Below are 11,440 nucleotides of genomic sequence, written 5' to 3'. Positions count from 1 at the left end.
TGTCGGCGTAGGTTTTTCCATTTTCTACGCAGGTATCTTTGGAAAACAGAAATGATGGAGATTAAGTTCTCGTTGTGTGTTTGTTTGTTTTTTTATTCCATGTTGCGCATCGAACCTGAGGTTAGGATTAAAAGAGGACTAAATACTTAATAGTGATCATGCAGCCTTCAAAATGCTAATTCTATCAATGCTCAGTGTCATTATAAAAAATACCAGAAAATATGGGGGGAAATTTCCAGTTGGTGACCAAAATGCAGTTTTCACGTTTGGCCAGCAGGGTGCGCTGTGACGCATGAAATGATCCGCTCACAGAGTGGCTGACCAATCGTGGCATGGTCTTTGGGTTTGTTTTGTCCGCCCACTTTGTTGATTAGGAAGTCCAGAACCCTCCAAACGCCCTCAGTCATGACGTCATCAAGGCCGGACAGTGACGTTTAACAAAAAAAAAAAAAGTGTGAATCAAGCCAGAGGAAGCAAATTGCTTTGCCAGTGCTATCGAATTGCATTATGGGAAGTGTAGTAGCTGGTGCTTGGGACTGTCAGATGTGGGATGCATCGCTTCTATCAGCCGACAATCATCTCCACAGCAACGGGAGGCGCGTCTCGGCACGCAAAACCTTCCTGCAGGTCATGTAATCAAGAGTAATGCTAAAAACAAATAATAATAAGCCAATCAGCTTGGAAGCCTGTAATTTATTTGTGTGTTTCTGTGAAGAAAAATGATTATATGATGGGAAAAAAAGAAGTTTTTTTCAGGAGAATAGAATTTGATGCTCAGCAATTAAATCTGTGTTTTTAGTCAGTTCTAAACCCTAGTCTAGTTGTATAATATAATTTATCACATGCAAAAAAAAAAAAAGAATATCTTAAGATCCATTAATGGGATGAGGCGGAGGCTTTGCTCGAGGGTTAAAAATATCCCTCTTTTGTCTTTCGGGCTTCAAAAACAGAAAGAGAAATATAAGGAAGAAATGCAAACACAAAAAACGAGACAAATACGGCCACCTGCTCACATCTTAGTGAGCGCATTTCACTTCAGACAGTCCTGCTGCAAAGTACTCATTTTGTGGCCGAGCCTCTCCCGCGAGAGAGGCCCGTCCTTAAAAGCAGGAGTTATTTCAGGGAAACCGCAGTTTCTGTATTATAGCCTGGGCAGAACTTGTGGCTTGACTTTATTTGGGAGCCCAGGGCGGTGCCACACCCGGAGAACCCTCCTGCTGCGAAAAACCCTGCGTGGACCCCGAACAGCGTCTCACAGGCAGTGCTTGGGTTCCTCACGGGGCCCAATAATAGACCTTATTTTAATTGTCCTTCAGGGGGTTGCTGGTAGAAGCGTAGAAAACTTTGTGCTGTTGATTTTTCTTTGACACAATTCCGGCACACTGAGCCAAGAGAAGCTCTTTAAAACCCAAAATGTCCCGTCTATATTGTTTGTTGGTTCTGGAGTGCGAGTCCAACATGTGATAGGATGATATTTGGGACATAAAAGCAGTCAAAAGGAAAAAATCTGCATTTTATTTTTTTACATTTAGCGAAAATAATTTTTGCCTATTTGGGAAATAAAGCAAGGACCGATTAAATATCATAAATGCAGTTAAAAAGCTCAAAATGTCTATTATAAGAATCAAATTCATTCAAATACAGCAGCCAATGCAGAAACGGCGAGCTCGTCTCCGCACCTGACGGAGGCTTAACATGACACAGCGATTTCGTCCTCACAAAGTCATGTTCTAGCAGGCCCGGTTGTGTTAAGGTTGAAACAAACAAGGTGTAGAACCTCACACACAGCTGGATTAGCGTCCCCCCCCCCCCCCGTGTTTCCTGTCTGTAGGCTATAGGCTAACAAAACCAGCTGTTGAAGTTTCATATCTACACATTTAAAACTTTATTCAGAGATAAAATCGTTGCCGTTTCTGCCTCCTGGTTGGGGATGAACTTGCGTGGAGGCGACGCCGTCTCCGTCCCATCCAAGCCTCCTTTCATTCTGGGTGTGCCTTGTCTGCTTCTGGGCCCAAACCTGACCAAAATTAGTGGCCTGCTTTTGTCCATCGCGTCCCGCAAGGCCCCATCATTTATTTGGCACGCAAAACCCCGTCATTCAGCGCCACCGAAATAGCCCTGAGCCCTGCAGCCTATAGGGAGGCGGGTATTTCTGACCCGCGATTTTTATCCGCTGGTTTATTTTGGTTCAGCCACATCTCCATCTTTGAGGAACCCTCTTGATTTGGAGATTATTTCTCAGCCGCTTGAGGCCAATTGGCGCTGGCTGTTAAAAAAAAAAGGAAAATGCTGTCTGGTGAATGCATTGTAAGCATTTCTGGGCCCGGGGTGGGGGTGTGTGTGTGGGGGGGGGGTGTCAGTCAAACCATCAGCTCAGAAAACAAACGCGGCCGGTGTGGTCAGGATGAGAAACTTCCCCAAACCATTTCCTTTATTTTGAAAGCGACAGAGCCATAAAGTCAGGACATAATAGGAAAAACAAACGCAGCTGCATGTCATAAAGAGGAGGAGAATGTTTTACAGGACCTATTAATCCTCAGACGACAGCCGATCTGGAGGTTTATGCGTAAAAAAAAAAAAAGTGATGTCCCTGGAAATAACTGCCGTGCTGTGATTTTATAAATTTAAAAACGAGGAATTCCCAGGGACATCACGTTTTAAAACCGGAGAGCACAGCACATAAAGGAGCGCTCCATTCGTTCACCAACCTTTCTTGGTGGCTTCTTGGCAGGTCACCTGAGCCAAGGTGATGAGCAGGCAGATGGTAATCCTGGAGAGCAACGAGGGGTCCATGTCGCCACACAAAATCAGACAGAGCTCAGCCCCCCCAGCTGCAGCATCCAGACGGCAAAATCCAGAATATCCCAGAGAGGAGACGGGGCTCCTGGGTGAGGGATTCCTGCAAACTGAAACAAGCTCCCTCTTTACTCCCACATCCACCTCCCTCCTCTCACTCTCCTCCTCTCCTATACCATCATTCTTTGCTCGCATTAATTCGAGGCCAGCCTCCTCCTCGGGCTCTTTCGTTCCCCTGCTTTGAAAGACGTCGATAATTAAAGGCTGCGTTAAAGTTTGTACAGCCCCAAAAAAAAAAAAACGACTTCTAACAGCTCAAGTTTAGTGATTTAAGGTGTCCAGAGATAAGATTTTGATGCATGACCTTTAACCTTTAAAGAGTTTTCTGAATGGAGTTCATATTTCTTTAACATTTGTGTTTGCACCACTTTGCTAAAAACATGTTTTTTTTTCTGTTTGTCCGACTTCTGTTTTTTTCCTGAACATAAATGTCCGCTGCACCAAATATTCCACCAAGGCCCGCCCCCTACTCTGCATCTGATTGGCCATCACAAGGACTGTTTTTTTTTTTTCTTCTGTTCCTAACATCTAAACACACGAACGCCAACGTTCAGATCAATGATCTCTGGTTTCACTGGGAGTCTCTGCAGGTGATCCCTGAACTCCAGAACTACGCCGAGTCCTATTATCTGTCATGTATCCCAGAATATTGATCTGAAAACGGAAACCGGAGCCGTTCATTTTTCTACCTGACATTGTACATGCTGGCCTGCGCCGGTGTGCTGCTGCTTAAGCGGTTTACAATGTGCATGTTGCATCCATCCGATGTGTGTTCCAGGGTGAAGCTCTGCCAAGTCGGCGCGTCAAGCAGCTTCCCGGGTCCCAAGAGGTGAGACGGAAACAAGCATCGCGGCCTCTCGTTGGATTACTGCACAGAAAGCATCCAATATGTCCCATTTCTGGCCGCGGAATAACGGGGGAACGGTCAGGAATGTTTAAGGTGCTCGGAGAACAGACTGATTTCCCATTAAGGAGTCGGGCAGAAGCCGAGACAGATGGGGAAGGACCTTCCTCCATCGGATGGCGGCTCGGTTTCACTCATCATACACACAAAACGCTGGCTATGTAATTCGACCCAATCTCTGGAACGGGGGGGGGGGGGTGTTCCTCGGAAGTCGGGGCTACGGATTCATTCCGAGGGGAATCGTGCGCCTGTGAAATGTTAGACGTTAGAAGCACCGCAAATCAATCCCAGATTAAACCTGTAATCCGCATCATTTGTCACGTGACAGGAAGCTGAGCGTCCGCGGCGACCAATCAAGCAGGCGCGCACCTGGTCCCATATTCCCTTACAGTCTGCCTGCATAATTGAACGCTTGACAAAGGACACCCCCCCCCCCCCCGCAACCGAGTCGGAGGAGAGCATCGTTCCCGACGGGCGAGATGTTCGCAGCGGCCACCAAGAACTTTGTGAAGCAGGTGGGCGACACGGGGAGGCTGATCCCCGTCCCGGGCCTGAGCGAGGCCGACCGCTTCCAGCCCCTCGGCCTGGTCACCAGGAAGAGGAAGAGGCACTTCTTGAAGAAGAATAAGTACGCCTCCACTCCCTTCTCTCTGAAGGACATCTTGGTGGGGGAGAAAGAGATCACGGCAGGTAGAAGCAGAACTGACTCGGATGTGAAGATGGACTTTTGTCACACTATTTTTCTCTTAATTTTATCATCAGTTTTATAATTCTAATCATATTTGGCTTTACATGTGTGCTGTAGGATTTAATTAACTTTCTTTGCTAGTGAGGGTAAATATTTGTGGCATTTTACGGTAGTATTAAAATAAAACTGACATTCTGGGCTTGAGTTCTGTACAATTTTATCCGTAAAATGTACTTGAAGTATCTCTGAATACTTTGGAATAGGAGTGTCTTCCTATCAGCTCCTCAACTACGAGGACAAATCCGACGTGACTCTCGGCGGTCGCCTGGGGAACCACCTCGTCAGCGACGTGGGCGTCAACGTCAGCGGGTCGGACTCCGTCGCCGTCAAAGCCTCCTTCGGCATCGTGACCAAACACGAGCTGGAGGTGCCCACCTTGCTGCGAGAACTCCACTCCAGGTAAAAAAAAAAGGTTCATATCTGACCTCTGACCTCTGACCTCTTCACGAAAAACCTTTCTCCGTTCCCGGCCCTTCAGGAAGGTGGATCTGGATCACTGCCTGGTTCGCCAGTCCAAGGACAACAAGCGGAGCGTTCTGTGCGTGGTGGCGGAGAGCATTCGCACCACGCGCCAGTGCTCTTTGACCGTCCACGCCGGAATGAGGGGGACCACCATGAGGGTAAGCACGGGGAGCTGAGTGGCTCGCCTCAGACCCCCCCCCCCCGAGACTCGATAAGTCGAACTGCCTGGCTTCAGTTTCAGATCGACGACGGCAGAAATCCCAAAGGTCGGGACAAGGCCATCGTCATCCCGGCTCACACCACCATCGCATTCAGCATCTGCGAGCTGTTCGTTCGGCTGGACGGACGGCTCGGTGAGCGATGGAAATCTCTGCCCCCCCCCCGCAACGGCGCTAATCTCAGGCTCGGAATGGCAGAATTGAAAAGCTGCGTTCCTTTCTTCTTCTGCATCAGATATTTGCGTCGCCCCGGAATCCCAAGGAGGATTCGAGCGGGAGCAGATCAGGGAGCAGCTCGGGGGTTTCGTCGGACACTTTTCCATGGGTCGACTGCGCCGGTTCCTGTCTGGAATCATCTACGGGAACCCCTTCAGGGCAGGTGAGGTATTGACCTCTGCTTCATCGTAGATCCACTGGTATTTCTGCTCAGATCTTTCTTTATCCACCCTCTGCGCAGAAAACCAGACGTTTGAGGAACTCGCCCATTCCGACACCTACATGGACGACGTGGCTACCGACTACTACGAGAAATCTGCCAGCATGACGGACGTGTCCACGGCGTACCTGAGGGACAATTCCCACGCACGGGTCAACCTCCTCAAGCACAACATCCCCAAGGGTCCCTGCGTGCTCTGCGGAATGGGCAACCAGAGGCGGGAGACTGTTTATGGCTGTCTGGAGTGCTCAACCGGGGGTCAAAAATATGTCCGGCTTCACGCGGTGCCCTGTTTTGACCTCTGGCACAAAACGCTGAGGTGAAAAAAGAGAAGTGACTGTACTTTACCCGCAGCCTTGTGGCTCAATTATTCAGCAGGGCTGTTGGTTGAAACTGTACCAGAGGGATCAAGTGAAGGCCGCCCGGGCCTGCTAAAGGCATTGTATCACCTTGAATGGAAGCTATGAGTCGTGCGATTCCTATGTGACCTTTGCTGCCGCTATGCCAACAAAAGTCAATCAAATTAAAATGAGAGGATACGCTTGCTTTTATTTCATGAGTCATTTGTTTCAAAGACATCCAAATATTTTGGCTCTGACCTGCTGACAGTATAACGGGAGCAAAACGGCTGGCACCAAAATCTGCTGTTCGTACATCTTAAATAAATAAAGGCTTGCAAAACTATGATCCGCTTTCATTTTAAAGGATTTTGTGCTTGTATTTGATGAGGGAAAATGTAGCACGTTTATCTAAAATCATTATATTAAATGTTTTGTGTTTATTTATTGCGGGTTATTTCAATAAACTTTTCAAACTCATATAGTTTTGAACTTTGGAATATCCCTTTCTCCTATACATTTGCTTTTCCCTTTTTCCTGTCCTTGGCGCGTTTATCCTCCGCGCCTCTAGGGGGCGCCGTGATTCAGTGCGACTCAACGCACGGCGGATGCGTCAAGCGTCAACAACATGGAAACACATGTGGGATAGCGGTGGAAGAAGAACTTTGTATCATTTGGACCTATATTTACACCCCAAACGATATATTTAAAGAGTTAAAAGTATATAAATGCGCTGACTTTAAGAGAAATTAGCTAAAATGAAGTTTGCCTATCGGGTAAGTACGACACTGCTAGCTTACATGGACACGCTCGCAGCTCTATAACCAAACTTAATTGAGAAATCGCCTAATTTAAAATGCCACTGCATGTGAGCAATGATTTATGGCGCATATCTTATTCATCTTTCTGTAAAGCGAAGTGTTTCGTCCACGCTTGACTTCGGCTCGCTTTATTTCAGTTTTCCAATCTGCTGGGCGCCGTCTATCGTCAGGGGAATCTCAACTTCTCCAAAGACGGCAACGCCGTGATCAGTCCGGTGGGAAACCGGATATCAGTGTTCGACCTGAAGAAGTAAGTCATGATTAAAAACCTGGGGTTTTTTTTTTGCTGATCTTTGATTATAAAGTCGAAATTTTCTGTCCTCCAGTAACACATCGGAGACGTTACCTGTGTCCACAACTAAAAACATTACATGTGTGGGTCTCTCCCCTGATGGCAACTTAGCAGTCGTGGTGGATGAAGGTAAGCGAGCGTGTTTTATGTGATTTTTATTGTTTATTTTTCTGCAAAGAATCAACAAACGTGTAACCTGTGTTTGTATGGCGCAGATGGTGCTGCGCTATTGGTCAGCCTCATCACCCGGGCTGTCCTCCATCACTTCCACTTCCACAAGCCTGTCAGCAGCATCCGCTTCTCGCCGGACGGCAGGTGAGGTTGTCGGGATGAAACTCCACGTGAGGGGGGGGGGGGGGGGGGGGTTGGAATTCGTAATGGAGTTTTTCCTTTTCAGGAAGTTTGTGGCGACGAAGGAAAACGTGGCTCTGATGTATCACGCTCCCGGGAAGCGGCGGGAGTTTAACGCCTTCGTGTTGGACAAGAGCTACTACGGCCCCTACGACGAAACGACCTGCGTCGACTGGACGGATGACTCCAAGTGAGAAAGATAATGGGGGGGGGGGGGGGTAAATGTATGGGATTACTTTTGATAAATTCCATTTTTATTGGCGCGAACAAGAAGCTGACGTTCTTCTTCTTCAGGTGTTTTGTGGTGGGCAGCAAAGACATGTCCACGTGGGTGTTCGGTGCGGAGCGCTGGGCCAACCTAATCTACTACTCCCTGGGGGGACACAAGGACGTCATCGTGGGCTGTTTCTTTGAGAAGGACAGCCTGGATGTGAGTTTGCTTCTTTAGCTTCCGCTTCTTTTGCGATTCAGAACAGGAAAAAAAAGGGCAGCGGAGATTAAACCGCGAAGCTCTTCCTCTGTGGTTTTTTTTTTAAAGTTGTACACGGTGAGCCAGGACGGGACGCTTTGTGTCTGGGAGAGCGACACCGAACCGGACGGGCTAGTCCTAAAAAAGAGAGCGAGAAAGCCCGACGCCCCGATGCAGGAGGACGAAGAGGAGGACGTCCAAGAGGACGGGGCGGAGGGAGAAATCATCCGAGGGAAAGCCGGCGCTCCTGAGGGGGAAGCCACCAAAAACGTTCGATACAAGCAGAGCAGCAAGTGAGCGCCGCGTCTTCTTTCTCGCTTTTCTCGACAGAGCGCTCCGAACGACTTTTACGTTGGCGCCGAAGAGCCGGGCTGCTTCTGAAGGCCTCTCTGCGCTTTTCTCTTCAGACACTTCTTCAACAAGGAAGGGGACTTCAACAACCTGACAGCCGCCGCCTACCACAAGCCGACGCACATCCTGGTCACGGGTTTCGCCTCTGGGATGTTCCACCTGCACGAACTCCCAGAGTTCAATCTAATTCACTCCCTAAGGTGAGAGAAGCGGTTTCCCACTACGTAATACGAACGTATTATTCCCCCCCCCCCCCATTTAAACGACGCTCTTTGAACGATTCCAGCATTTCAGACCGGAGAATTTCTTCAGTGGCTGTGAACGGCTCGGGAGACTGGATCGGCTTCGGGTGCTCAGGTCAGAGGTCGAGTGACTTCGGCTCCCCCCCCCCCTCCCGTTAAGAACCGTAGCTATAGACTCTAAAACGTCGGGCCTTTCAGGAATGGGTCAGCTGCTGGTGTGGGAGTGGCAGAGCGAGTCTTACGTCTTCAAGCAGCAGGGACACTTCAACAACATGGCGTCGCTGGCTTACTCCCCAGACGGGCAGCACATCGCCACGGGGGGCGACGACGGCAAGGCGAGTGTGCCGTTGACCCCCCACCCCCCCCCCCCCCCGTGAGTGTCCGGGTCTGACCGTGGTTTTTTTATTATTTGGCAGGTCAAAGTGTGGAACGCCAACAGCGGCCTCTGCTTCGTCACCTCACGGAGCACGCCAGCAGCATCAGCGGCGTCGCCTTCGCTTCCAGCGGATTCGTCGTCGTCAGCGCTTCCCTGGACGGCACGGTGCGCGCGTTCGACCTGCACAGGTGGGTTTGCCGCGACGGAATGAAGGCCGAATGAATAAATAGGAATTCTCGGCAGATGTTTTAAAATCTCTTTTTTCATTTCTACAGATACAGAAACTTCAGGACGTTCACGTCGCCCCGGCCGGCGCAGTTCTCCTCGCTGGCACTAGATGTCAGCGGGGAGCTGGTGAGCGCGGGAGCCCAGGATTCCTTCGAGGTCTTCCTGTGGTCCATGCAGACGGGCAGACTGCTGGAGGTCCTCGGGGCCACGAGGGTCCGGTCAGCAGCCTCTGTTTCAGTCCAGTCCAGTCCATTTTGGCCAGTGCCTCGTGGGACCGTACCATCCGGCTGTGGGACATGCTGGACAGCTGGCAGGTCAAAGAAACACTCCCCCTCACCTCTGATGGTACGCTCCACTCCGTTGATTGACGGTGGGAATGCCGCGTTCCGCCCTGCAGCGTGTTCTGGGACGTCACACTCTCTCTCTTGTGTTCCCGCGTCTCCTCAGCTCTGTCCGTGACGTACCGCCCCGACGGTCAGGAGTTGGCGGTGGCCACTCTGAACGGCGAGATCTCTTTCTGGGACCCCCACGCGGCCACGCAAAGCGGCTCCGTGGCCGGGCGCCACGACTTGGAGGCGGGCCGCAAGGAGACGGACAAAATCACAGCCAAACAGTCGGCAAAGGGAAAGTGAGTCGAGCGGCGGCGGTCCATATAAGGGCGCGTAAATCGCCACTCGACTTTGATTTGCTTTTTCAAGATCCTTCACGTCACTGTGCTACTCTGCGGACGGGGAGTCCATCTTGGCGGGGGGCCAGTCCAAGTTCGTCTGCATTTACAACGTCAAGGAGCAGATGCTCATGAAGAAGTTCGAGATCTCCTGCAACCTGTCCTTCGACGCCATGGAGGTACGGCCTTCGCCCCGGAGCGCCACGGAGAGGGGGGGGGGGGGGGGGGTAGCGTTGAGGTAACATAATGATCTTTACGTCGTCGGGGTTCTCCGTTACCCGCAGGAGTTCCTGGACCGGCGGAAGATGACGGAGTTCGGTAGCCTCGCGCTGGTGGACGAGGGCGCCGGGGACGAAGACGGGGTCCACATCAGCCTCCCCGGGGTCAGGAGAGGTACGGACTCGCGTCTGGGTTTCTCCATGAGTCGATGGATTTTTCCAAATAAACGTCAATTCACGTTGGATATTGTTCCTCCCTTCGCTTCTTTCCCTTCGCCACGTCCTCGTAGGCGACATGAGTTCTCGACACTTCAAGCCGGAGATCAGAGTCAGCTCGCTGCGCTTCTCCCCGACCGGTAGGCGATCGGGAAACCAATCGGACTTGGGGCGGGGGGGGGGGGGGCAGCAAGTTGGTATTCACCGACGTGTTTTCAGGTCGTAGCTGGTCGGCCACCACCACCGAGGGCCTTCTGGTCTACTCCCTCGACGGCTCTATGGTCTTCGACCCCTACGACCTCGACCTGGACGTGACGCCGGCGAGCGTCCGCAAGCAGCTGAGGCTTCGAGACTGGACGTCCGCCATCGTGTTGTCGTTCAGGCTCAACGAAAGGGCCCTCAAGCAAGAAGCGCTGGAAACGGTGCCGCACGAGCAGAGTGAGCGATCGATTCCGGCCCGCCGCTCCGAAGGCCGTCGGCTCTGGATCCGGAGTCTCACGCGCCCCGCTTGCTGTTTTTTGCGTTTGCTGTTGCAGTCCGGGTGGTTTGCAGCTCCCTTCCCGACGTCTACGTGGAGAAGCTCCTCGGCTTCGTGGCGTCCTGTCTGGAGAAGTCGGGTCACCTGCAGTTCTACATGACGTGGGCCCGAAGCCTGCTCATGCTGCACGGGCAGAAACTCAAGAACAGGTCTGTGAACGTTTATCGAGCGCACGCCGGCTTCTCTGGATAATTGACGACGACCTGTGTTTACAGATCTGGAGCCATCCTGCCAACCCTCCAGGCGCTGCAGAAAAGCATCCAGAGACACTTTGACAATCTGTCCAAACTGTAAGTCTCCACTTTTTGTTCCCGTTGAACCCTGGAAGCCAGTTTCAAGCGATTAATTAGAAATGTGGGTTTTCATTTGCACAGGTGTGACTTTAATGTGTATAACATCCGTTACGCTGCGGCCCTGTCGAAGCAGAGGGGCGTAAAGAGACCGGCTGAGGAGGAGGAGGAGGAGGAGGAGGATGAAGATGATGCGGTGGCTGAGGAAATGAGCGAGGCCTCCTTGGAAGGGGCAGAGTTGCTGCTGTAGACCTGAAGCCATTACGCCTCATTCCAAAATGACAGGAATCTCTGTATAGATGGAGACAAAATGTTAAAAAGAATGTCTGTGTACTCTAGAAAACATGTTTGTAAACTGGTTTTTATTAAATACATTTAAATATTCGTGTATTCCTGTTAAAGATAAAGATGTTGACATG

The 11,440-nt window shown here is 50.7% G+C and overlaps 2 protein-coding genes across 2 annotated transcripts; both read left to right on the top strand.

Moving 5' to 3' along the window:
* Positions 1-4,239: 4,239 nt before the first annotated feature.
* pjvk (pejvakin) lies at positions 4,240-5,947 on the top strand. Its single transcript, XM_068756550.1, has 6 exons — positions 4,240-4,450; positions 4,712-4,907; positions 4,987-5,128; positions 5,206-5,323; positions 5,424-5,567; positions 5,646-5,947. Exons 1-6 carry the CDS (start codon positions 4,240-4,242, stop codon positions 5,945-5,947), a joined length of 1,113 nt encoding a protein of 370 aa, XP_068612651.1.
* A 672-nt stretch (positions 5,948-6,619) lies between these two features.
* On the top strand, positions 6,620-11,440 carry pwp2h (PWP2 small subunit processome component). Its single transcript, XM_068756548.1, is given in 22 exon segments — positions 6,620-6,738; positions 6,921-7,033; positions 7,110-7,204; positions 7,291-7,390; positions 7,473-7,616; positions 7,721-7,856; positions 7,965-8,188; positions 8,303-8,446; positions 8,533-8,603; positions 8,687-8,823; positions 8,905-8,944; positions 8,947-9,052; positions 9,140-9,291; positions 9,294-9,437; positions 9,540-9,720; positions 9,791-9,938; positions 10,044-10,152; positions 10,268-10,333; positions 10,413-10,631; positions 10,730-10,880; positions 10,947-11,021; positions 11,106-11,440. Coding segments are annotated over 22 exon segments (2,739 nt in total). The 5' UTR covers positions 6,620-6,720; the 3' UTR covers positions 11,272-11,440.

Source organism: Brachionichthys hirsutus, chromosome 24 (assembly GCF_040956055.1).
Source record: "Brachionichthys hirsutus isolate HB-005 chromosome 24, CSIRO-AGI_Bhir_v1, whole genome shotgun sequence".
Taxonomy (NCBI): domain Eukaryota; kingdom Metazoa; phylum Chordata; class Actinopteri; order Lophiiformes; family Brachionichthyidae; genus Brachionichthys; species Brachionichthys hirsutus.
Note: the sequence above shows the minus strand (reverse complement) of the source record. Positions and strands in the feature narration are given on the sequence as shown.